Consider the following 26,982-nt stretch of genomic DNA (forward strand, 5'->3'; position numbering starts at 1 on the left):
CTAAGTTGACAAACAGTTTTGCATATTTTAGTTGTTCTCCATTTATGCATTTTCACTATTGCCTACAAAATAGCTGATAATGGATGTTACCATGCTGGCCGCTGAGTGAATTGACATGACTGGAGTTTGGATTTCGTGAAATCGTTATTTGGCTACTCACTGGGTTGAGACATATCGGTGGGCAAGCTGTGGGTGGAGGTCCTGGGGTCAAGATCTGGAGACTGTCCATCAATCTCACTCTTCAGGTTCATCCAACTTGTTCTGGTCTATTGAGTCAGAAATACAGATTATACAACCAACCAAAGAATTTAAAGAAAATACAGGATGGAAAACATTTAAGTTTGATTACCTTACCACAACATTCATTATTAAATCATTATATTTTAACAATATTTTGCCTTGCGTTAAAGGAGAACATTTATTTCGATGTGTTGGCCAACATACTAAAACTAGTAAACTTGATTATAATTTGAACTGTAGTGTGTTATTCGAAATTACATTTAAAGTTAATATATTTTAAATGTAGGCCTACTACATTGCAACTTCATCATTGCAAATGTGTATTTACGTGTAAGTATATGTTAGTTTACCATAAATACTTGTCAGTTCACTCAGCAGTACACCTAAACCATATTAATAGATGTGATCAATAACAGATAATGTACTGAAGTCCTACATAAAGGCACACTATGTACGATTTTTGGATCAAACAATCCTAAAACCACTAGAACAATGTTATATATTTTGTTGATTTGTGTACTTACATTATCCCAAATGTTTCTAAGAATGTTTAAATGCAGACAAATAAGCAGTTTTAACCAGGAGACGGACATTGTCCGTGCGTCGCCTATCAATCACATCAAGCGTCAAAGTGGGAGTTGCGTAGCTGTCAATGGAGCGATGGAAATAGCTCAGATTTTATTAAAAATATCTTTTGTGTTCCGAAGAGAAAACGAAAGCCTTACGGGTTCGAAATGCATGAGGGTGAGTTAAAAGAGATAGATTTTTTTTTATTTTTGGGTGAACTAAAGTAATTTTTTTCCGTAATAAGTACTCTTTTTTTAAAGTATGCTAAGGTGTACTTTTTTTTCACAAGCGTCAGTTGGATTAAATTACCAAAACATCTTGATTCTGAAAGTTTAGAAGAGACAAAAACACAGAGATGTTTATGTAAATATATAAATCACCTTTCTGTCTACGTCATCATCTTGCCAGGAGGTTCTGGAAGCTGCAGCACAGTAAGAAAGTTTAAATATATCGTAATGGACAGTTTGCACTGTTTGAGAGAGTGACTGACACAAGTTACATCATGCAAGTTACCACAAACACATACAAAAAAATACATTTCACATTTCATCTGATTTATTCAGTGTAGTTTGATTTTAGACAGGGTTTAAAAAAAACTCACTATTCACTAGGTGAGTTTTTTTTTTTTTTTTACGGACAAAATCAACAAGCAAGTGAAAACCAAACACAATGGTTTTCAACCAAACACAAAAAGTGTGACAACCAAACACAATGTCAATCAGGGTGAAGGGGCAAGTTCAGAAAAAAGGACAAAAGAAACGAGTCAAGTGATTAATAGCTTTACCACCCAATCACAATGAGATTTACTGAAGTCTTTAAACCAATCACAATGAGTTACACAAATGCCTTTGACATTTCACCAAACCAATGATTTACACAGACACCAAACATTGTCTAGTATCTACAGTACATTACAACACCACAGACAGATGGGGAACTATACTGCAACTGACATGTATGGATGGACAGAGGCCGGAAAATAAAAGAAAGATTATATCTGACTGCTGTTTCCATGTCAGGATTAACCAATACCATAAAATTGCACACACAAAAAAAAGAGTAGAATTTTGTCTATAAAAACATCATATCAAAGGCATTATTACATAAAATGTAAAGTTTGGGGTCAGTAAAAAAAATATATATATATATATATTTTTAAATCTATTTCAAATAAATGCTGTTCTTTTGATTTTTTTTGTTCATATAGATTGATTTCTTCTGAAGGATCATGTGACTGAAGAATTGAGCAAAATTCCACTTTGCATCACATGAATAAAATATACTTAAAAAATATATATATATATTCTAATAGAAATCTATATAATTCTATTTTAAATTGTAATAGTGTTTAACAATATTACTGTTTCCACTGTATTTTTTATCTAATAAATGCAGCCTTGGTAAGCAAGAGACTTCTTAAAAAAATGAAAAATCAAAAGATCATACAAACCCCAAATCTTTAGAACGGTAGAATATGTGTGTAACACCAAATGCATACAAAACAACAAATAACTGCAAGTAACTTGGCATTTAATCAGCAATAATAATTCTTCAGCGCTAATTGCTATTCCAAATAAACCCAATAAATAGGCATTAAATATGACCCTTTGCATGTGGTCAAGATATTTGCTGATGCACATCAATTAGGTACTGACTGCTTGAAAACAAGTACCTTGTCAAATCCAAACCTTTTTCTGGGATTTGTAAAACCTAAGGCCTACTGTTTGGAGCTGAAATGGAAACCAGCAGACAGAAGGAGGGTCAAAGGTTACAGTTTCATGGCAACAGGTACCATGGTGACATGCGTAACAGCATGCAAAGAAACATGGTTGTACGGAGACTGGACTGTACCATGCTGTTTGTAGATAGGGGGCTTTCTATAGATATTATCTTTGACTTTAGCCTCTGAGAATGGAAGACAAAGAGAGGAAGAGAGGAAGGGAGTAAGAGAATAAGAAAGAAGATGAATAAAGAAGCATGAGTTATTAGAGCATGGAATCAGGGCAAAAGAAAAGGCAGCAAATGCAGTATATGATGCTGTAAAAGATTCTAGATATTGTAGTTCATTTCATTGTCACCATGTGCAGAAATGGTCGGCATGCAACAATCAAGCATTTTGCCTTTGACAAAATCCTCGGCTTTGAAAAATGGATTTGAATAATGGATTTTTCTGCATTATACATTATAAATAACAAAAGTTTCATCTCATTTTAAACTTAGAAGACAGAAATGTCACCTAAAATGCAGCTACGCCAAGAGGAAAAGGGGAGATAAATGGTGTAATTGCAATGACATAATGTCTTAATAATTGACACAGCATGTGTATCCCTACAGCTTGTTTAGGTCATCTCAACCTCACGTCTGCTTCTCAACCATTACTTCTAGAAAAAAATCAGTCATTTAATGCAACACATGTGGGACATTTTAAGAGCCGTTTCAGCCTCTGCCAGCATTGGAAACAAAGCGTCATTAGAAAAAATGGGCAGAAAGCACATGAAACTGATCATTAGGTTTATTTTAAACATATCCAGGGACGAGCAATGACAGTAAGGCCGTGTGTCCACCAAAGCGTTTTTAGCCAGCTGAAAATGTGGCGGTTGGTCGGTGTGGTATTAGTCCCGCCCCTTCTCCACTGTGATTGGACGGCTGGGTAAAAAGTGACAAGTGATGAGCGTTGCGTTTAAAAAAAAAGTAACCTGTAAAAAACGCTGAGCGCTCAGCGCTGCAGCGTGAAAAAGACGCTCAGCGCCTCGTTACGCTCATGGCGTGTGACACACGGCATAAGTTTCTTTTATGTACTAAAAATAGGGCTTTGCTTGCAATAATGAATTATAAATGTACAACATTGATGTAAATCATGCAATGATGCACACAAATGGCACTATATGAAAATGAATTATTGAGTCTGCCAGATTTTTTCATAAAATAGAGACATACAGTAGTATATGTGGTCGAAAAAAGAGGATTAAACATTGTACAGAAGACAGGACAGAAGAGGATAAGAGATGTGAGTAAAGGACAAGATTTAGCACCTACCTGGGACATGGAAATGCCGTGGGGCTGCAACATATGTAGAAGAAGGAGATTTGCCATCAGAGTAGGTGGAGAGACTGGGGGTACTCCGTCCACTTTCACTACCTTGTGAGGGGGTGAAGGTCACGGCAGACACGAAAAAGAAAGGAAAAGAGAAGAAGAGTTAACAGGGTTTCCAGAATTATGCTGCATTGAGTTTTAAATGTTCCGATAAACCTCACAATACAGCCAGCTTAAAAAAAAAGACCAATTTGTCTTTGCGTTGGAAATTGTGAAAGTCTGTTTATACTGATAGCATCTGTTCAGCAGAGACTCAAGCTTCATGCTCTGCTTGAACTGAGCAGACAACTCAATATGAATTGAACATAGACCGAAAAATAGACAGTTATTGGCAGGCTGAACTGTGACGTCTTCGTCATCTTTAAGGGGAAAGATTATTTATTCATAGTCTATTACCAAACTGAGACTAAAAGAAAAGAGAGAGAATCTCTTATTCAACTATTCACTAAAATGTTTTATTTAAATTAATGTGAAGTCATTTGCATATTTTGAAAACAAAAAATAAACACCAACAGAACTGTCTTTTTCACCGTCTCCTTTTTCTTTTAAATCTCTCTTTCATACACACTTGCAACTGTCCTTCAGACACATGCACACACCATTAAACAAAGTGCTGTTAGTAAAAATTCACCCTGTATTAGGGGAAAATCATCCACACATCTGGAGCTGGGGGAGCAGGAAATTGTCATAAAACACACCAAACACACAAATCACAACACTGGAGCACATTGTGGAGTATGAAGGTCTCGATGCTGCCCATTACTCATTCAAATATGATTTTATTGCGATTGCGACGCCCTTCTTGTGTCAGCTGGGTGTAATGCAGCATATTTTTCATCACTAAAAAATATTCTGTGAATGATTTCCAAACTCATTGATAATATGACCAGATGTGGTGTAGAGGCACATTGTTATGATCTTTTTCTTAGAAGTTTTTTATGCTTTGGGTATTTTGTAATGTTCTATGTTTATTGTTAGTTTTTCTTTGGATTGTCTTAAGTATGGATCGCTGAATTTCCTGTCTGCACAACAAATTTACCCTTTGGTACTAATAAAGACACCTTGACCTTGACCTTGAGGCAGCTACCGTATGCGATGGTTTTGCATTTGTAATGTCCTTTACCAATAAGAAGTCAATTAGACAGCGGAGTGAATCATAAACGGCACACTCCAAACACAACCTCAATGTACATTCAAGCTGCATTAAAGGGTTGGCCTGGAACTGCACAAGGCAGAAGTTTATGCCAACTGTGCCTGGCAAACCAACCCAAAATTACAGCTCATCAATTTACCCCTTTAATCTTCTCCTGCGAACTTTATTCCCGCTCTTTCTACTTCTTGCAGAGAGACCACAAAACCAAAATCTGTAGCCTGATTTACAGTAAATATAAAGGGTTTTCCTGTTTTCCATCATATTTTCCTCCTCAACACAGACATATTTTCTAGATGAATAAATACTCTCGAATATATTCTAAATATACATAGAATGTATGTACAGAAACTTTTAGGATTTAAAATTGAAAAGGATTTAAAACAAAGTTATGATGTAAAATTAAGAAATAGTTCAGATTCTGCATTATTTCTAGGTCAGCAATTAAATAAGCAAATTTGCTGTATGTTCTGATATTGATCTGTTTTGAAATTCTGAATTTATTCTGAATTGAAATTCGGTAATGATTCTATAGTATAATTTGTAATTAAATTATAGTATTAAAAATCCCAAATACAAGCATTTTCACTAGTTGTCTCAGACTTTTGGCTACACTACTGTATATATCCACCTGAAAATGACTGCCTGTCTGAGTATGCATGTTAAGTTAAATAACATATATTTACAAATAACACTAAAAAGAGAGAAATGACAACCACAAAGTAAATGGAAACACTAACACAAACATACAGACAGTCACTTTGAATATCAAACGCATGGGGGAACATTTCACCTTACCAGACGAAGCACAACATCTACAAACAGTACAACAAATAAATGCATATTAATGGTCACCACCAAAGTTCGCATTTTTCTTGTGCATAAAGTTACTGTTTCAGCTCAAATATAATGAATATCCACAGGTTTTCCATGCAAAATGATTGGACATACAAACTCTATATAAACACAATACCAGCAAGCAATTGGTCCGAGGACAGAACCTTGCGGTACACCTACAATCTCACATCACTGTAATACACCGGTGATACACAGTGAAAGAGAGACTGATTTTTAGGGTTTACCGTGAGAAGGCAAATTGAGGTGAAGGGCTGTCCTAGGCCTACTTTCAGACTTTGCTTCCTGTATGAATCCTGTATCAATTCCTGTTCGGGAAAGGTGGATGAAGGATAGGGTAGTGATTTCATGTCTGCAATTTGCTAGTCCATTGTGAATGCAAACCCTTATGAAGCTCTAAAGGTTACAGAGCTTGATCCATTGTTCGTTAGTGTTGCCATCCAATTCCAACAGCAAGAACTTCATGCACATTGTGACAGTCTTATTTAAGTTTTTTAAACAGTATTTTTTTTTTTTAGTATTGCACTCGTTCATTCATTTTGTCAAGGGGAAGTTAATCTTTTACCAATAAAATTCAAGTCCACACTTAAGTTCACACAAGTGCAGTCAGTAGGTGGTTTGCTCCTAGCCAAAGGCCTGCCGGAAGAGCTGTGGTACCTCTTAAGTAAGGGATGTAGTTGTGTTGTTGGAGCAAAGCCAGAGTAGTGGGGTTGAGGGACAGGGCCACACCACCGCTCCCTGCCTGTGGAGTGTTTCTACCACTGTTGCTGTACAAAGGCAGTGGGGAGGAGCCTCTGGCACTACCATGGGTGCTACTCCTCCCCGAGGTTGGTACAGACAACAAGTTGGAATTTTCTGGTTGGGTGGTGAATTTGACGCTCAGATATTGCTCTGAGCAAGAGACCCAGCCGGTCAGGGAAGAATGACAGTAATATGAGAATAGTGAATAGTGAGAATAGAGAATGACTACACTAGAAACCAAATAATTATTTAATTACTTTGTTCTTGAAATTCTACATCAAATCAGTTTATTGTAGTTTAAAATGTGATTGTAGAATGGAATGCTGTTTGGAACACTGTTCCAAAACTTGGTGCATTTTTATGATCACTTTTATGAGGCTGCATTTATTTGATCAAACATATAAATAAAACAAACTGTAATATTATGAATTATTATTACAATTTAAAGTAATAGTTTTCTATTTTAATATATTTTGTGTATTTAATGTAATTAATTCCTGAAATTCAGACATCTTTAAAATATGATGATTTGGTGCCCAAGAAACATATCATTATTGTCAATGTTGAAAACAGATGTGCTGCCTAATATTTTTTTTATTTTTTGATGAATAGAAAGTTTTAAAAAAATGGAATAGAAATCTATAACAAATACATTTCCTGTCACTTTTGATCAATTTAATGTATCCTCAATGAATAAAAGTATTAATTTATTTTATAAATCTTTCTGACCCCTCTGAACTAGTGTAAAAATATAAATACACATAAGGGCTTTTCACACTTGAAAGAGTTAACACTGGATCATTCTACACCCCGGGTAAACGGAATACTGGGTTATCTTGCTTCAAGTTTCACACTAAACTTGAAAATCACAGGGTAAATCCTGGGAATTCATAAGCTTTCGTTTCACACTGTAAATTCCTGAATCCTGGGTTAACGTCCTTATTTGTCGTGTCAGTGTCATTGACGGTTTACCTAAAGCCTCTAGTAGTGTGTGTCCTTATATTACTCAACAATAAACGTAAAAATAAAATGGTCTCTTCTTCTCTCCAATTGATGCGTTTTTTGCCGCCATTTGTTTTTGTTTTATATACAATTTACGTTTTTTCTGTGATGGTCCAAAGAACGTGAATATAAGGCACGCGATTGGTTGTCGGTTCCTAAGCATGTAACATTCTAACAATGCATCGTTTTACACTGCACACGTCTGGCACCACAATGCAGGGTGAAAAGTGCTATAGTGTATAATAGATAAGCATACATAGAAAAGAATAGGTGTTTTAATTAGAAGTTATTTACAGGACATGCTTTTGATTGTGGTTTAAGTAATCACCTAAGCCTATGATGCCTAAAAATGCTGCCTATGGAGTCGACTCACTAGGTTTTGGAACAGCGTGTGATGGTGTAGAAGGGAAAACACTTAGGGCCCTATCTTGCACCCAGCGCAATTGACTTTGAACACCGACGCATGTATCATTCCTATTCTGCACCCGCGCACAGCGGACTTTTCCCTCCACAGACGCACGTCGGTAAATTAGGAAATGAACTTGCGCTCGCGGGGGCGGTTCAGCGCAAAGAGAAGGCGTGTTCCGGCGCAAAACTTCAATGGTGCTATTTTCCAGTTTTAGAAAGCAATTGCGCAACTGACCAGGGAAAAAACAGTCTAAAGACAGTGGCGCGTTGCGCGTTAGTGATGTAGTATTTTAAGGGCGCGTGCTTGCCATAATGTTAACCCGCATCCACTTTGATTCTCTAATATAAACAGATGCAGCAGTTTTCATTTTTGCAAATCATACATTATTACAAGGAAAAATATTAACACACGAGGGAAATCATTGTTGTGTCCGTGAAGATGTGGAAAAGATCTATCTAGATAAAAAAAATAAAAAAATCTAGATTAGGCTACACATTTACTACCCAAATTATACGCCTGTTTAACCTAATTTGGGTGGGTTTCTCCCATCATCCCCAATGTCACTTCTCTGTGTTTTACGGCCCTGACGAGAACGTCGGTTTCCTCGGCTGTGAATCGCTCCTGGCGTGCGCCTGGCAAATCTGCCGTTATAATAGCAATCCGCCATGGAACAAGCGCGTCTGCTCTTAAAGGGAATGTGAGAGGACGCTCTGATTGGTTTATTTCACGTTACGCCCAAACCACTCCTATGAATAATGAAGCTACTTCAGACCAACCCCTTTTAGATTTGCGTCGGGCGCAAGAGTCATTTATCGCGCTGGGAAAATAGCAACAGCGCCGGGATCCGCCCACAAAGTTACTTGCGCTTTGCACTTTGACACTTGCGTTTCAGATCGTTAAAATAGGGCCCTTAAAGTTTAAAGCTCCAGTACATCCAAATCACTGAAAAGACTCATAGATAGTTACAGAATAACTGTGCAGGTAAGAATGACTTTGTGTTCATGTAAGTATCAACATGTATGTGGAGGGATACCTGGTCTGCTGTAGGTCTGTGGTGAGCGGGAAGGCGTATAGCGGCCATAACCCCCTAAAGAGCTGTTGGAGCTGGGGCTGGAGGGCCTCCTCTGGCGGGGAGACTTTTCCCCATCTCCCTAGAAACAAAGAGACGGTATTATTTATTTAGTCTGAAAGTATCAGACAACCCAGCAAGCAATAGCAGTCATTTCACCGTCTAGGTTAACTAGACTCGAATTAGTCCGGCTATGAGTAACCCACTTCTAGCCAAAATAACCTTGAATTTGGTTATATGTCGTTTTTGCCAAAATAACTTGTGAGATTTATGATATTCCATCATGTAAGCAAAGTCAACAGTGATTACAAGGTGTTTGGTTTTATTTATTTTCTTTCTATTCTTGGGCTATGGTTAGACGTCTATTAAATTTTCACTGATAGCCCAAATTTTGCCTTGTTTTAGCCTAGACGTCTTTGTTTGGACGGCTATTAGACATCTTTTAAACACAAAATTGCTTGCTGGGAATAAGCTAAGTTAAACAGTGACCACTATGGCACTGGGACTTTAAAGCTGAAAAAGAAACCAATCTACAATAATCAGTCCTACAAGTAATAGGCTGATCATTGAGTCATTACACCACAGAGTTTTCAAACTGAAGACGAACACACAATACTATTAATGTCACCAAACCACAACTGTTCAAAACTACAACAACTATTCACAAAATATGAGGAAACACTAGGTCTCATTTACTAATCATGCACATATATGCATAAAACATTATGTGCAATTAAATTAGAATTAATGATTCATCAAGTAAAGTTCAGTATATTTATTCTATTGTCTATTTATGCCAAATTGTTATTTTTTATTACAATTATAAATGGTAAGAAATTAAATTACAACTAAGTGACCCTACAAAAACTCACTTCTTATTTTAGAGCAAGACGTATTATTAAACTGCCAAAGATGCTGAATAAAAAAGAAAAATCTAATTTAATCAAATTTATAATAAAAAAAATGCCATGATTAGAAAATAAGACCTACTAAAACAATAACATATCTGTTTCTTCATATCAACTCTATTGTACCTCAGTTGGAGTAGGGGTGAGTTGCTGTGGTGACTGTGAACAAAGAAAGCAAATGAGTAAGATGGACTGGAATGCAATGACAGCTATGTTAATGAAAAATGAGCTTTTCTCCTTAACTGAGTCACTTTACATGACTGAAACTATTCTAATACTTCAATGAAATAGCAAAACTATACTTTTTGGCCAAGACATGCTGGAGTGATGCTGGATGATGAGTGAAGATGATTAGATTTAAAAACGCCACTGTTATAACAAAGGAGTACACATGCTGCGGCTGTTGTATGATGTATTTATACAAGACTTTTACTTTAAAAAAACGGTCCCACTTTATATTAAGTGGCTTTAAGTACTATGTACTTACATCGAAAAATAAGTACAATGTACTTATTGTGTTCATGTTTTATTGTAAAACACTTTTGCTGCTATTGCGGTGTGATACGGGTAAGGTTAGGGACAGGTGTGGTGGTATGGTCAAGTTTAAGGGTGGGTTAAGGTATAACGGACAGATCAACAGTGTAATTACAAATGTAATTACATACATTTATTACAGCTGTAATTACATGCAGGTATTTAAAAAAATATAAGTACAATGCAAAAACATGTATGTACACAATAAGTCCATTGTATCAAATTATTAATTTCAATGTAAGTACATAGTACTTAAAGCCACTTAATATAAAGTGGGACCAAAAAAACTGTCAAAAGTGGAGGACATCAGGGCTTCATTTGAGCCGGACACTGTTCAGGAAAATGTCATATTTTTTTATTTTTGTGTTCCGGTGTTTGTTTTTAAACGATACGGCAATAACAAGTGCATTAAATGGTGACAGTGCTGCGTGTATATGAGATAGAGCGAGACACACGGGTTATGCAGATGTATTATGCAGATGGAGGTTATGTTTTTCTATTGTCCCTAAACATGTATATTTTTTGACCAATCAACTTTCTTAAAGTCTTACTTATAGTCAATAATTTTATCCCTTAAAATTATTTTTTGATCACCAAAATTACACATTTTAACCTTCAAGAAAAAAAATCTTCATGCCTTATAATAGCTTGAATGTAACTCTACACCCACACGGTTCTATGGATATGCAAATTAGTCACCCCTCCCCTCACTCACATCAGCTCAAAGATCCACTCGTTGACGATCACACTTTGACGTGATTGGCTACAAGGTAGTTTGTGACATCAGAAACACCAGCGATTTCAAACTGTGATTTTGAGACTGTCTTTGGTTCACTGCAGTTTTAAAGGGTAACTAAACCCCTGGTCAGAGCCGAACTCCACCCACTGGCAATATTTGAAAAACGCTGGAAAAATTGATTAAGCCCAGTGGAGATACAGGGGGAACGAACCGAGGGCAGAAAAAAAAATGGTGTTATCGTTTACAATTACAGTGTTATATTCAGGCATTTTAGAGATTTTAAAATGTTTATAAATAATATTAGAGACACGAATATTCTCACAAAGCAAAGAATCTCCTCGTCTGCAGCGCGAGCTCGTGCTAGGGGCGTGATTAGTGAGCCGTTGGCAGAGCCATCATACGTCACACGGCACCACAACTTCCAATAGGAAAATGCAACTGCAGTAGCCACCGCACTCAGACGTTTTTACTGCATATATTGCAGAATTAAAACACTTTATACCCAAATGTCAAAACATTTACTCGAATCAATGAACAGCACTAATAAAGCCCCAGAACATTAACTAAAAAAAGTTGTTTCAGGGTTTAGTTACCCTTTAAGGAGAGAACATTCAGCAATGGTGCTGACTTATGCTTTATGACAAACCATGTGCAAATTTAATTAAAAACACCACATAGACATATAAAAAACATTAAAAGCTTGATTTCATCCACAGGGGGACTTTAAGTTCAAAATCATTCTCATTGGTTGGTGCTTACTGCTTATTGTTTTGTCCGTAGTGAGCAGTGGAAAGTTTGGAGAGAGTGTATATACCTGACAAATTATTCTATTAAAAATAACTTAATATCACCAAGTTGTCAAAAAAGACAGTCAAGCATATTTTCATTTTTATATCCGTGATTAAAGCTCATGGTGTTTCTGATATAAAAAAAAAAGATAGAGAGGAGATGGAACTGCACCCCAGTGCAGTTCTGCTAAATCTAATCAATATAAATGCCTCATCCTATTCTAATCAGGATAGCAGGAGACACAAGCAACGAGATCAGTCAGAAATCGATGTAGGCAACGACGTCATCGTTGAGAAAAAAGATGAATGATATTTGTTCTAGCTACAGTATATGTGACAGGATAACAAACCAGGCTATAGTTAGGGCCTGGAACTTGTTAATAATGCTCTTATTTAGTTGTGCTACCACCATGACGTCATTGTATGTTCCGGGAAAACTGAAGTTTCGAAGGTCAGTGTCGGTCACAGCGTCTTTTAATTGTTGTTTTGGATCTGGCAATTATTAATTTACACATTTCGCCAGTGTTAGGTGTGTTTGTACCTCTCCAAAGGTCCTGTCCTCCACAGGGTAGCTCACATAGGGCGAGTATGAAAGCATGTCAGGTCTGTCAATGTTGTAGATCGCTTTGATTTTAGGAAGAGCAGCCAGGTCCTTGTAGTCCAGAAGCTCATCACCCAGTTTTGCCTTGAGAAAGAGAAACATTATAGCATTGGAACTCTCTCTATCCACCTTTTTCCTACGGCCCTTGATGCTTTGCGCAAATTATGGGAGTAACTTCCAACAGAACATGAATAACCCCAAAAGCTCTTTTCCAGGGCTGTTCAGTTTCCAAGTAAATATAATACTTTTTTAAGGTTTACTTTAGCTTATTTATTGTAACTTATGTTTCAATAAATAAGAGAAACCTTCAAACCAACCCACCGGCCCACCACAACTTTTAGATTTAAGAATCCGGCCCTTGAATGAAGCTGATAAGCCCTGCTTTATTCTTTTCACAGCAATATTACGGACGGGTTAAATATAACTGTAGTAATATTGGTCTATATTATGTAACATATGTTGCCTTAATCAAAAATGTTCATTAACTAGCTTTGAGTAATAATTTTTTTAAGTACTTTCCATCATTTTGACAGATAACAAATATTATATTTACCTCCGCTCCAGTACACACTGCTAATAATGATAAGAAGTGAAAAGGGGAGACAATTACATTTTAAAGCAGAGACGTGAGGATCTGGGGGGAAAAACCTGATATTCTTTGTGCATTCCAGGGGGTATATTGTAAAGTAAATCCGGACAGCAGACAACAAATGTGCAGTATTGTTGTCTTTTTTCATACTGTTACAGCAGAACGCAGAAAAATACCAAGTGTTTCTTTCTGACGTCTAAAAATAAAACATAACATAAAACATCCCTGATATGGATTATTTGTAGAGCAACCTCATGATTTGAAATGATTTGTTTTTGAGTGGAAAAAGTTGGATAACTCTCACATGGTTAGTTGTATGCTTGTGTGTTGCTGCCCACTGGTGGCAAACTTCAACAAATGAAAAGTAATAAAGCATGGAATCATTTTCAGATGTGCACCTACATAGATAACTCTGCTAGGGGAGCCGGAAGCACTGGAGGCAGGAGCAGAGGTGATGCTCTCAGAGGAGGTTCTCGTCACCTGGAAACAAAAACAAGGTGAGAATAAGAAATACAATCACAACGGCACTAAACCAGAAGGGGACAGCAAACAAAAAGACAGTAAAAAAAAAACATGGTAAAGTTCTAGCATATTTTATTGACTCAATTGAAGTCATACAAAGTCATGTCATGTTAAGTCTTAAGGTCATTAATGATTATAGAGCAATTTCCATGTTGCTGTTACTATTGTGTGGATGTAACAACAATTTATCAGTCTTCACACAGTTTATGAAGGATTCAACAGAAAGGTACTGTAGATAAGGTTTTGCCGTTTAGAACAATGCTTTTTTCTTTGCTTTGTCAAACGCTTCTTGTAATATACGTAGGAGCGGGTACACAGTAAACTGCAATAAATTGTTTTTAATCTGTATTTTTGACTTATTTTCAAGTAAAAGTATATAATGCTAATTTAAAATAAAGTTGGAGAAGAAAACCTTATTTTTCTTATTCAAATGCAGTATAAATGTAGGTTATAATGTTGCAGTATAAATGGCACATTGGACAAATGGTAGAGTTACATAGAAAGGGAAAATGGTCTGTTATTTCAATATCAACAAACATCAGGCAGTCTAAACTCTATACATTCTTCTTACAATAATATTAAAGATTATCCATTTTATTAGTATGCATTCAGGGTCAATTCACAGTATCTTCTCTATACCTACACCGGTGAGTCTCAATCAGTTCCCTAGCTTCCAAGCTCGTGAATCAGTATATCGTATACATGAATTCGAGCACTAGTAAGGACAGTTAGGACCCTGCATGCTCACATTGGCACACTGATTATTGATGACTCCGGCAACATGACAACTTCCTCATTGTTCAACATCACTACTGGTATAAACAACAGCAGAACTGATATCTTTCTGACATCGTTTTTAATTTTTTTTAAGTAATTTTATGTAAATTATGATAAATACTTTGATTCTTACAATATTGTTCAAAATGTTATCACAACTTTTCATCTTTTGTCAAATCCACTTCGATAACTAATGTGTGAAGATAACATACTATTTTGAGTTTCTGTTTATTAAACCATTCTTCTTCATTGTATTAACTCAAATTTTTAATTACAACGAACTCAGAATGTTAAGGCAACAAGGTAAACCAAAATATTTTTTTACAATGTAGATTATGTTCATTACCTGTTTAGCAATGTAAATTTATCCTGACATATAATTAAATAATGGTTTGTGTTTCTATGTAAAAAAAAAAACATATAGGCCTATTTGGTGTCAGATGTGTATAGTAGTGAGTTGGCTCACAAGATTTATGTTTCGAGCTACAGAACTTCTGTTAAGGGAACATAGTGAGCATTCATGGTGCATTGTGGGATTTTTTAGGGATCAAACGTTTTAGTGCACTGGTAGGATTTTGCGATTGAAACAGGCCTTAAAATGGCCGACTCCCTGGTCAATGCCCTGGCTACTGAACTTGGGAGCCGATTGAGACACCCTCATTTAGAGTATTTGTCCAGATGTTAAGACCTGTTCTTTGGTTCCTGATTTCTACTGGGTGGGTGTGGCAGTAGCCTACAGTGGCCTGGCAGGCCCATTTTGGACCTCATTGAGCATTCTATTAAAGCTGAAAGCAGGTCGGGAGGTAAGCCCATGCAGAGGGAAGTGGGCCGCATGTCACAAACCTGCACAGGTACATTGGAATGGAGATCACTGAGCTGAATCCGCACCTGTTTCTGCAGGGAGAGGGTTGTTACAGTGAAGCGCTTCCACATACTGCATATCACCTTTGTTTAAGATATGCAACTCGATAGATTCCCTGGTAAATTATTTTGCATGGTATATTTCAGAGCATGTCGGCTGCCTAAACCAGAGCTAACAATTTCGTAACATAACACACCTTTTTAGGTGCTGTCACAGATTCTAGCTGCTATGAAAAAACAATTATCGTAGCCGTAGGCTTTGGTCTTTGATGACATAAAAGTGGGGGGCACGAACTATACACTATGCACAATACATGTACTCAACCATGTAGAGTATGAACTTTAGAGTTTATTTTGTCTATCAACACCGGAGTCTGATAGCCCTTCCCCCTCCGCTACATAATTAAAGCTGCGCCAGTTGAGTAAAGGAAGCGCCCAACGTTCCACACGGTATAACTCTAGCATAGAATAGTGTGCAAGTATGCGAATTGAGACGCACCTTAATAATTAATTGGATCTGCTAATAGAGGTGTTTATTTGCACACTCTGTCTACGTTGATTTAGTGCCTGATTCACTTAAATTACCCCTTTTATGCTATTTTAATGGTTCCTAATTTAGTTTTGAAGGTCTCCTTCAATAGATTTGCATATCCAAGTTCAAAAACACTTTAAAATTCTCATACTACACATTGCAGCATCACCTCTTTTCTCAGTGTTTGAGACGATTTGATCAAGGATCCGGTTTCTCTAAACCCCTCCTTTGCGAGAGCCTACTCTGTCAGCGCATCGGACACTAAAATCTCATTACCATATCCGAATTTCAGCTCTGAAAGCTTCCTCAGTATACACAGTGAAATGAACAGTAACAATCGTCTTATATCGAGCATCGGTTTGACTGTATCAATTTGAGCGCAAGTCTTCATCCTTCATCCTCAGAATTTGCTTTCACAGCACAGAAAACATGTCGACAACACAAAGCAAACTCTTCCATGGCCTCAGCGACAACTACAGTGTTTGAGGGCAGCTCAAAGTAGACGTTGTTGGCAGGCAGCAAAACAAACGTAGGTTCATGCAGGAAGTAAAACTGTAACTATTGACGAGTGACGACTCATTTCAGACAGCTCGGATTTAGTACTTTCTTTTGGGAGACAAACTCCATTTATCATGCACTTTGATCTTTGAAGACTTTTTACATTCATATTCAACTTCTAAAAAATAAAAATAAAAGGGGCACTTTAAGGAATTTAGCTAATTCATTAACAGCACAACCATGCAAAATTACTACTGAGCTCAATTTGCAACTTTCTTCTGAGAGCGGCTGTGGAGGATGAAATCCTTCATACTTTACTGGAACTATAACGTATCGCTCCGCCACCATGATCGACTCTTTAAAAAGCCAAAAAGTGCCCTCGATCACAACATGCATCTGGATGTTGGGCGATTACAACACTTTTCTCCATTTGTTGATGAATAACAACTGCCATGATCATTTTTTTTACATTCTTCTTTTAAAATACAGTCAACCTATTTCCTGTGGGTGAAAGTAGCAAGTTTGTTGAAAAAGGAGCAATATATAATAAGCCTATTTTACATAGAGAGAATGACTGTTTCAGAGCATTTAACTCCTAGTCAAATTGGATTGCAGTTACCTTACTCTTCTCCTCTATACGTGCTGCCTGTCTGCAAGGAGGATGCCAGATGGAAGAACCTGTGAAAGAGAAAGCAAAAAATAACTAAAAAGTCCATCTAAAAATGCAGTGGCCCTACAGTATTTGACACTTAAGTCACTTCCCTGAGTCATTTTTGCAAATACTTTTAACAAACTGGTGTCTATTAATGGGTTGATCTTTTGTTATATAGCACAAATACAGTTCAAACATTAGTATGATTTTTTTTTTAAAGAAATTAATACTTTTATTCAGGATGCATTATATCAATCAAAAGTGACAGAAAGTGACTTTACAATTTCAAATAAAGGCTGTTCTTTTTAACTTTCTATTCATCAAATAATCCTAAAAAAAAAAAAAGTCCATAAAAATATTAAGCAGCAGAACTGTTTTAGCATTGATAATTATCAAGTATAATATCAAGTGTTTCTTGTAAATCAAATATTAGAATGATATGATATTAGAATTATTTTTGAAGGATCATGAGACACTGAAGACTGGCGTAATGACGCTGAATATTCATTATTCGTTATTTTTAATTGTAATAATATTTTACAATATTACTGTTTTACTGTATTTTGATCAAATGAATGCAGCCTTGGTTAAATGCAACCATAGAGACTTTATATTTACTTTATATACTTTATAAATATTACAGACCCCAAAACCTTTGAACAGAAGTGTAGATTTTTAAGTGTGGTTTAAATATTTTTGGGCCCACAGTTCTAAATTCAATTTAACATAACTGTTCTACCTGAGGTGTTAGCATGCTCATATACCTCTATATAAACTAGCATTCATAAACTAAGTAACACAATCATTCATCCCTAGAATGAGTCAGCAGACTTTTGTTTTATTTCAGCCAGATTGAAAAAGAATTCTAACTGAGTCTTGTCCATATCCGACTATAAATCTCCTTTGACAAACTACAGTGCAGTGAGTTTCTTTGTGAAATCACTGTGCAGATTCCAGTGAGAGACTGAATTTATATGCAACGTTTGAGGTGAGACACGAGAGAAAAAATAAAACCACATATACCGGTATCTTATGTCAAATGTTTATTTTCTTCTTTATAATTTAAATTGGATGTGACTGGAGTGAGCTTTTAGCTTTATATGACTGTCTATTGCTTTATTATTAAAATACAAAACAAACTATCCATCCATGTTTTAGTCAGTACAGATACTATTTTTCTTAATAAAACGCCAAGTACACTAATACATATATAAAAATTATTCAAAAATCCTCATAAATAGACCCCAGCTGTGTCTGTACTGTCTGTCTGTCTGGTTTCATGGGCTAAAATGAGAGAACTTTGCAGAGAAAAATGTTTATTGCAGCATTCTGACACAAATCATCAAATGAAATCTCCACAACTAATCCATTTTCTGCATTTTTTCAAGAACATTACAAGCTGATTTGGGAGGCACAGAGATTAAGTCACTCATGAGATTTAGGCAACATCCTTCAGATTAATTATTTGTGATATGTATATGTATATATATATATATATATGATATATACACTTCATGTACATACTTGGATACTATTATAGTACTATTAGAGTTTTTTGTATTGAATATTACATGTAAAAAGAGTTTTATTGTATTGTAGGATTTATAAAATTTCAGCATCAGAATCAAACCTTTTCATCATGTAGATTTGATGAGATTTAAGTTACCTTGCAGGTACATCTCCTCGCCCTCCCCAAACATCTGCTCACAGCGTGCACATCTGGCACATGTGGGATGGTAGTGCTTTTCTCCAGCCTGCAAAAGATAAACAGAGAGCACACATCAGTCATTCAACTCCACTGCATTAAAATGATTAATTAACCCTTAAACGCATACCTCGGGTCTTCAGTGACCCGGGACGTCATTCTCTACCCTCCTCCTCATTCATTTTTTTTTAAATGTTAGACATCAACCTTCTTAGTATTTCTCAATCAATTGATTATGAACAATTTAACAAGAAATAAATAATTAAATTATAAAAGAATCCCTGTTTGATCCATTATTTTTTTGTAAAAATTGTACACACCTGAGGTGTGTAACAGTGTATATTTTTTCTGCACAACAATAATCTAATCTTTGATGACTGACTAAGTGCAATTCATCTTTATTCCACAAGGTGGAAATGTCTGATACACAATTATGAAGTCATGCTTCACTTACGGTTACCACAGGCAGAAAACAAAAGAATAGGAAGAATCATTAGCAAAACTTGAAATGGATAAGCGATTTACTGATTGCAATCAAATAGTAGTGTCACTATCAATCGATGATGGATCTGGTGAACCTGTCAGCGATTAAAATATAGATTTGGAAGATGTGGAAAATGGTAGTTTTGAGAATATGTTTGAGATTGCAAATATGAACCAGATGTTGAATGTACTGGGAAATGAGCTCTGACAAGGACAGTGATGATGGTATTAAACATCTGCTCAAACTGAACCCTTCCAAGCTCCAAAGGGTAACAAAATATGCTTTATTTCATTCTTATGTAATTGTTACTTTAATATCAGGAGAGTTTTATATTATTGCAACAGGTAGATAGATCCGGGTCGCTAAAGACCTGAATATGTAATAATGCAAAACATTTATGCATTTAAGGGTTAATTTATACGCAAAACATATAACTCAAAGTAATATGCATTTAATCACATGGAGAGAATATTAAGACTAAATTTGCCATAATCATTCTGACAATGTAATTAATTTATTTACTCCACAAATAATTACAGTTATCTAATAAAGTTCAAATGCTAATAACCTGTTTGCATATGTGTTTGAACAGTAGAGGGAACACAGAAAGAGGAGCGGGCGGTGCAAAGCTGCCACTCTTCACTTCTTATGGTCACGTTCATTTCATTTTAAAACTTTGACAAGACCACTATACACAAAATGGCTTCCCATATTGCTCCGCCTCAGCAGGCTTACTGTACTATACAAAAGAAAATCTCATAAGGTGAAATATGACCCAGACTGAAAGACAAACAGAAAGATAATATGCCATAAAAGAACGGTATGATCTCATATTTCAATATCAACAACAACAAAAAATAACAAGATAATGTCTTTAATCAAGATAATTAATCATTATAGTGTTTCTAAGAGCTCTGTCAGGCTGTAGTTTTGTCATTTTCCTTTAAATATTTGGTGTAAATCTTTTCCAGGTTAGTTTTAGTTTATGAGGTAAATAGTTCTAGAGTACAGATTTGTAAAATCTATTCCATCTTTTATATTTTCCTAATCTATTCTCATCAATCGGAAATGTTCAGCATGCTGCGTCGCGCTGCTTTTAGTGTTCAACAACACAGATGTTGACTTAATTTCACGTGCATCATAACCTGCACTGGAAAATCTACTCAGCCCCCTCCACCTCAAAGGCCATCCTCTTTAAACACAGCTTCAGTCCTGCCACTGGAAATGTCATGACATTTCAGGTTCAGATACGATTCTCAACCAGTGCAAAAGACTAAATTCTTTGGGCCTAAGAAAACACATTCTGCTTTTTTTCTCTTTCTGTTTCTATCGGAGCAGTTATACAAATGGAACGAACAGTTTAAAAATCCCCTCAAATACACAATAAAACCCTTTACCTTTGAATACCCTGATGGTGTCTAAGCTTGTAAACTGGCAATACTCCTGAAAGGTGGGCTAATTAATCTTGCTAACATACGGATACCTGTATCAGCTAGTCTTCACTGCAGTTCATGTAATAAAATTTGCCGAAGGCAAAAGAGTATGCCAAGATACCATTTTGCATGACTTCATTTATTTCACATCACCTTAAAGCACTTGGCACGACATTTGTGTAGTTAAAAATACCATCCTAAACTATGATGTCACACAATCTAATTCTGGGTTACGCTGGCAGTGCCAATGGGACACTATAGCAACAGTGTGCAACTTCTGACAAATATCTAACAAACACATAATCAGACAGATTTATAGAGCTCTAATGAACACGAAGCTGTAGATCTTTATGTATGTGACAAGTATGATAATGCACCCATAACTTACAATATTTAGCCATATGAGAACACCCAATGGGAAACTAAGCAGATACAAAGAACAACTATCAATAGGGGGCTTGTTAGGGTGTAATAAAATAGCTGTTTAAAGAAAAATGAGGAAGAGTTTGCATGTAAGAACAAAAGAGAGTGAACAAAACAGAAAAAGTGAAAGGGAGATGCAATATGAGGAGATAGATTGTTCAATACTATAATTAGGCTTTAGAGGGGTTGTGAAATGACTGTCTGAGATTCTCTTAGTAAGCACCCACTCAGCTTCTGAGTATATTATATATTATATTATAGAGTACCAGCTCTCAGATGAGAATAAAAGCCTTTCACGCACACTCAAAGAAAATATATGATAAACGCAAGCAAATCTTAGGGGCAACAATGTTAAAATCAACATGACACAGCATTTGCAACCCATTTTACTTGGTAATGTGACATATTTCTGCGAGAAACATAATACTTGATTAGAAAAGTGTAAGTGTATCGCAAGACTTGATCATATTGATCATATCATCTATATTAGTGAACTCCTAAAAGACAAAATTCATTTAAGAAATGTAGCATATTTGAAATGTCCAGAAGAGACATTTGAAGAGACATCTGTCTCTTCTGGGAAAATAGACCAAAAATACTGATGACTCATCCTGTACTAGGGAGATTTTTGTCCAATCAAATGTTCTCTAGAATAAGAGTGTCCCTCCCTTTGATTCATGGCTGTGATATAACTAAAGCCTATTGGCTAATTAAAAATTGGATGAGCCCTTTAATATATCCCACCCAAAACCGAGTTGTTATTGTTAACAAAGCTATTAAAAGTGATTTTACTTCAGTGAAATAAAATAAAATATATATATTAGATGAAAAACGTAATCTTAAAAAACTTTAAATTGGCAACTATCTGAAATAAATCTGAAATATAGTACTAAAATAGAGAACTAATAAAGTGCTGAAAAACTTAAATAAAAATGAGGCAAAATAGAAATAGTTTTAAACTAATAAAAAAAGACAAAAGCACATAACATTACTCAAAAAAATGAAAATAAAATGAAAACATCTAAAATAAAATAAAAGCCATTATTAATAAATACTACAATAATACATAACACTTTTCATTTTAATAAGAACGTTTCAATCTTCCACAGTTTTATGGTCTTTAAAGAAGAAAATGGGTTCCATTTTGATTTCATGTTGAGTTTAAACAATGTTAACAATATAATTATACAATCCATTCATCTACTTCCATCCATTAAGGAATCCATTCATTAAATGATCACTGCCAAATAGTAAAGATTTTCTTCAAACCTCAAGTACTTTTCCAGTGATGTATTTCTTGCAGGTTTCACACTGGATGCCGAACATGGCGTGGTAGTCTACCTCACAATACGGGATCCCATCCCTACAGAACATCAACACACATTACAGTAGATGTAATTCACATGAACTCGAAGATGCTGACAAGTCTCTGTTTGCTCTCTGGCCTTGAGAAATCCCACACAGTTCTTTCATATTAGACATCAATAACGTTGAGTCACTCCAGTGGGTTTAGCGGGCTTTCATATCAGATTAATACGATTGATAAAACACACATCTACACATTCGCACACACATGAAAAGGAATAGTGGGACTAACTTGCTGATATATTCGGCATTAAGCACTTTATTGCACACTTTGCACTTGAAGCAGCCAAGGTGCCAGTGCTTGTCCAACGCCACCAGAGACTGCTCATTTTTAAACTCCTTTCCACAGCCACAGCAATCTGCAGAGAGAGCGAGACAAAAGTGTAGTGTAGTACTAATGAAACGCCAGAGAGGGCTGTCATTGCGGACAATTAGGAAATGAATGGGTAAGAGAGTGCATGTTACATATAATGGAAACAGATAGCAATGCAAAAACACAGAGAACTTACTGTACACAGCCTGTGGGGGTGCCGTGCTGTTGACTGGCACAGGCTGAGTGCATTTCTCACAAATGCACTCCTTCCCATTAAACGTCACGCGGTCCCCAGCTGGAAACGGCTGCCTGCCAGAAACACACACACACACAGTCACCTCGTCATTTACCAAGGTTATAAAGTCACTTTCATATGAGGGTGAATTTTAAACTAGTTTTTAGTAAACCATTTTAAATTAGCCTCAGATGTAGGGGCACTACAATATTAATGTGAAAAACGCACAACAGGGTGACAAAAATTGCGAGAAATTATCATGAGACAAACACTGCTTTGTTAATCTTTTAAAATTAATCAAATAATTGAGCATAAGCAAAGGCAGGTGCATTCTTAAAGGGATAGACAGTTTGGTAAAAAAAAAATTGTATAAAAAAGAAAATTTCTATTTACTCTTGTTTTCCATTCAATGAAAAGCAATGGGGACAGATGTTGTCAAGCTCCACAAGTTACAAAAAAGCCGCATAAAAGAAAGCAAAAGGACATGTGCACTACATTTCAAGTCCTCTAAACCTGTGCCAGTCACTGTTTTAATAAAAAAACTTCCACTTCTCAGTAGCAATAACGGTAGCCTACTGTAACTTATTTGTACAATTGCATATTCAAACTGCCACATCACAGCCAGTTATTACACACATGACAAACATTATTGGTGTCAGACCTGCTGCAAACAGGTCTCTGCATGAAATAAAAGAGATGTTTTGAGGTTTTTAAGAGAAAAATTATTAAAATTTCAGACTGTTCTTCACTCAAAATAATAATTCAGAAGACTTATAGAAGGATACAGTGTCACATATAAAGCCACATACTTTTGGACTACATTTATGGTGCTTTTTTATCATTTTTGAAGAATGACAGCACAATAAGTTTGATTATATAGTTTTAAAAAAACATATTAAAATAACTATAATTTTATATAAGTATAATATTGAATAACTACAGTATAAACTATTCAAATACATTGTGTAGCTAAAACTTAACTGAATTAAGTAAGAATATTAAAACCAGAAAGATCAATTGAACAGATTTTTTAATGAATAGCTACTGTAGCATTAGCATATGTATGTACTAAGAAAACTAGCAAGGATCCCTGCCCTAGTATGCACACATTAACAAGATTAATAGTAATAGTCTACGCATTATTATTTACAGTGTATGAAAATAAACATCTTAAATACTCAACCCAACATCTAATTTGTGTTTCGCAAGCTTTATGTTTGTGCTACAATGAATAGGGCAGGAACAAGACCTCTTGGTTGAGTGAAGCAGGCCTTCATAAGAGAGGCTTGATGGCACAGGTTCAATCATATCTGGCTGATAGTTCAGTTTGAAAGCTGATGATATCACGGTATGTTGATCATCATCTCTCTTGCTCTCATCACCCAATGGAAGAGTGAATGTTTGAATCCTATTAACACACCATTGCCTGATTTTAAATTTAAACCTGATGTGCTAGCCAATGTTATGCCAAACTCTTTGTGATGGATGTTGATTGGCTGTTTTTCTTGGTATAACAATGAATACTCTCTTCCTGTGGTTGTTGGCTCAATTTACTTTGTACATTATTCATTCAAAAGAAAGAGCTACTTTGCAGACCTCTGTTCACACCTACTAGCTTGCCATTAAAGTTATAATAATAGCAGTAACATTCATTTCTAACTGGCAAACATCGAAACACTATGTGTTGGAATAGGCTGTATGGAGTCATCTAGCGTAACTTCAAATGAGATATTTACAAGGTGACTTAAGATCTAGTCGCACCCAAGATATCAATTAGGTACACAGTGTCCACAGAAACATGGGCATCGCTATGGAAATGTAGGAGGGACTCTTCCTGAGCAACATGTCACATACACACCATCCATTCAGAGACTGAGGGACACCCTACACCACTCTGGAAATAAGTGGCCTGGGAGCGGAGCATACACTTCATATTCTTACTGAAAGCGGATGGGTGCCCTTTCCTTCCCGTCCCTCAGTAACAAGACTGCCCACTTATAAAAATGCACTCATACACACGGTTAGTGGCAGAACCTTTAGAAATTATATAGTTATAATTTGATATATGACATAGTTAAGCAATATCGAGTGCAGTTTTTTCCCAATTAGCACGAGTGCAAATGTGATACTGATTTATACAACAGTTCAATAAGCTAATATTGTGTTATATTTTAGACACTATATTGCCTCTTTTTGCTCGATTTTGGCTACAAAAAAGAATCTGCGTTTTCAACGAATCGGGTGAACCGATGGTTCAATGGCCCTTTCATAAAGAGAGACATTTACTTAATTCCAGAATGATTCAGCTGTTTGCAATAAATTGAATGAATGAATGACTTACTGGCTGCAAGATTATATATACTCATGCATACATTTGATTTTGAAAACAATTGTGAATAACATTTTGAAGTCTGGTTACTGATGCCTTACCTTACCCAAATTGTTAAATGTACCGATAGTGAATGTATGCTAGTGTTTTTGCATGCGAGTCTTACTTGCAGACGGCACAGACAAAGCAGCGTGGATGGTACGTCTTGCCCAGAGCGGACACAACTTCCCCTTCAATGAACTCTTCACAACTGAAGCAGCGGGTGCCATGGAGTCGCTGATAATCCAGAGTGCAGATATACTCGCCTTGTCGCACAAAAAAGCCTCCCTGAGCCAAGTCACATCCACAAACTGAAGAAAGAGAGAGAGAGACAATACAGTTAAACCTACCTCTGTAGGCTAAACTTTAATGATAACATAAATTGCCCGAAATGTTTTATTCACTCAAGTCAAATGAGTACCAACAACCTGAACCCTGTTGGTGCTTCTGTGTACTGTTTCTCATAGCCACTTGCAAGTTTTTAAACTGAAATGTCCTCTAATAAACTAATATAACAATATTGACAAGGAAAAATCAAACCATTAAATAATTATCTAAAAATATTTAAGATTATTGAATAGTATTCAATAGCATATGGTAATGACAATAGTATTGAGAATCATTATAGTATTGAGATATTACATCAACTACTGAAATTGTATCATTATGACAACACTAGTTGTCAATAAAAATCCATAATGACAACCCAAATCACACATTTGGGTGTGTGTCCATTTGTTTATGTGAGTGAAGTAATTGTTGTGTGTGGTGTGTCTAATCAGTATCAGCACACCATGACATCATCAAGTCACATGGAGATAGGAGACTGGGCAGGTGCATGAGTGGACAGGACAGGACAGGACAGGACAAAACAAAATGAAACGCAACCTTCCCCTAATTTTCCTCTCTCCCTCATTGACTCTCTCCATCTCTCCCCGCGCTCTCTTTCCTTTTCTCACAGTCCTGTTTCCACTAAAACAGGAACCACATCAGGAACACAATACACAGACACGCTCCGATGACATCATTCTCAGGGCCGATCCATTTTCCACCTCCTCTGAGGTACATGATAACTGTGGAATTTCCTTCTCTCCCATGGCCAGAGCGGAGAAAAGAAATGTACCTCTTTATTCAGTCCTAGTACTGTATTTGTCTGCTATTGTAATTTTAATGGTAAAGGACTGTAAAAAAGGCCACAGTAAAAACCTGCTAATTGGTTAATAGTAAGTTTCCTTACACATTTACAGGGACATATAACACAATGTCACAAAACACAATATTTTTTTATTATTTAAATAATTTTGTTTCCTATTTTTCTATCAGTCATGTACATTAGGGTTATATGTCACATCTTACAGTATGTTGTTAAATTAAACATTTATTGTATCATTATAATACAGTACAAATTCAAATCTGGACTATGCTATCCATACTCATTTTATAGCTCTATGTGCTTAATGTTTGTCAGCAATTTGTCTGTGTATTTTTAAGTAATAACGGGGGAAACACTGAGACCATACTGTAACATA

At 36.0% G+C, this 26,982-nt stretch overlaps 1 protein-coding gene across 4 annotated transcripts in view; it reads right to left on the bottom strand.

The window, feature by feature from the left end:
- The window catches only part of ablim2 (actin binding LIM protein family, member 2), a 52,863-nt gene that overhangs the window by 7,890 nt on the left and 17,991 nt on the right, over positions 1-26,982 (bottom strand). For 2 of the 4 annotated variants that reach the window (XR_013795579.1, XM_079594449.1), the window contains exons 3-18: positions 25,581-25,764; positions 23,047-23,159; positions 22,770-22,896; positions 22,442-22,535; positions 18,794-18,881; positions 17,095-17,153; positions 15,428-15,478; positions 13,688-13,765; positions 12,637-12,780; positions 10,161-10,193; positions 9,091-9,208; positions 6,563-6,796; positions 3,844-3,945; positions 2,659-2,712; positions 1,188-1,228; positions 161-266 (exon numbers count right to left, since the gene is read on the bottom strand). Coding sequence is in view for 1 of the 4 variants with exons in the window: in XM_079594449.1 (XP_079450575.1) it covers positions 161-266; positions 1,188-1,228; positions 2,659-2,712; positions 3,844-3,945; positions 6,563-6,796; positions 9,091-9,208; positions 10,161-10,193; positions 12,637-12,780; positions 13,688-13,765; positions 15,428-15,478; positions 17,095-17,153; positions 18,794-18,881; positions 22,442-22,535; positions 22,770-22,896; positions 23,047-23,159; positions 25,581-25,764 (1,626 nt within the window). In the remaining 3 variants the exon portion in view is untranslated. The remainder of the gene's footprint in view (positions 1-160; positions 267-1,187; positions 1,229-2,658; positions 2,713-3,843; positions 3,946-6,562; positions 6,797-9,090; positions 9,209-10,160; positions 10,194-12,636; positions 12,781-13,687; positions 13,766-15,427; positions 15,479-17,094; positions 17,154-18,793; positions 18,882-22,441; positions 22,536-22,769; positions 22,897-23,046; positions 23,160-25,580; positions 25,765-26,982) is intronic. The other 2 variants (XR_013795578.1, XR_013795577.1) reach the window with 2 other exon arrangements.

The sequence above is a fragment of the Phoxinus phoxinus genome (genome assembly GCF_949152265.1).
Source record: "Phoxinus phoxinus genome assembly, chromosome: 21".
Taxonomy (NCBI): Eukaryota; Metazoa; Chordata; class Actinopteri; order Cypriniformes; family Leuciscidae; genus Phoxinus; species Phoxinus phoxinus.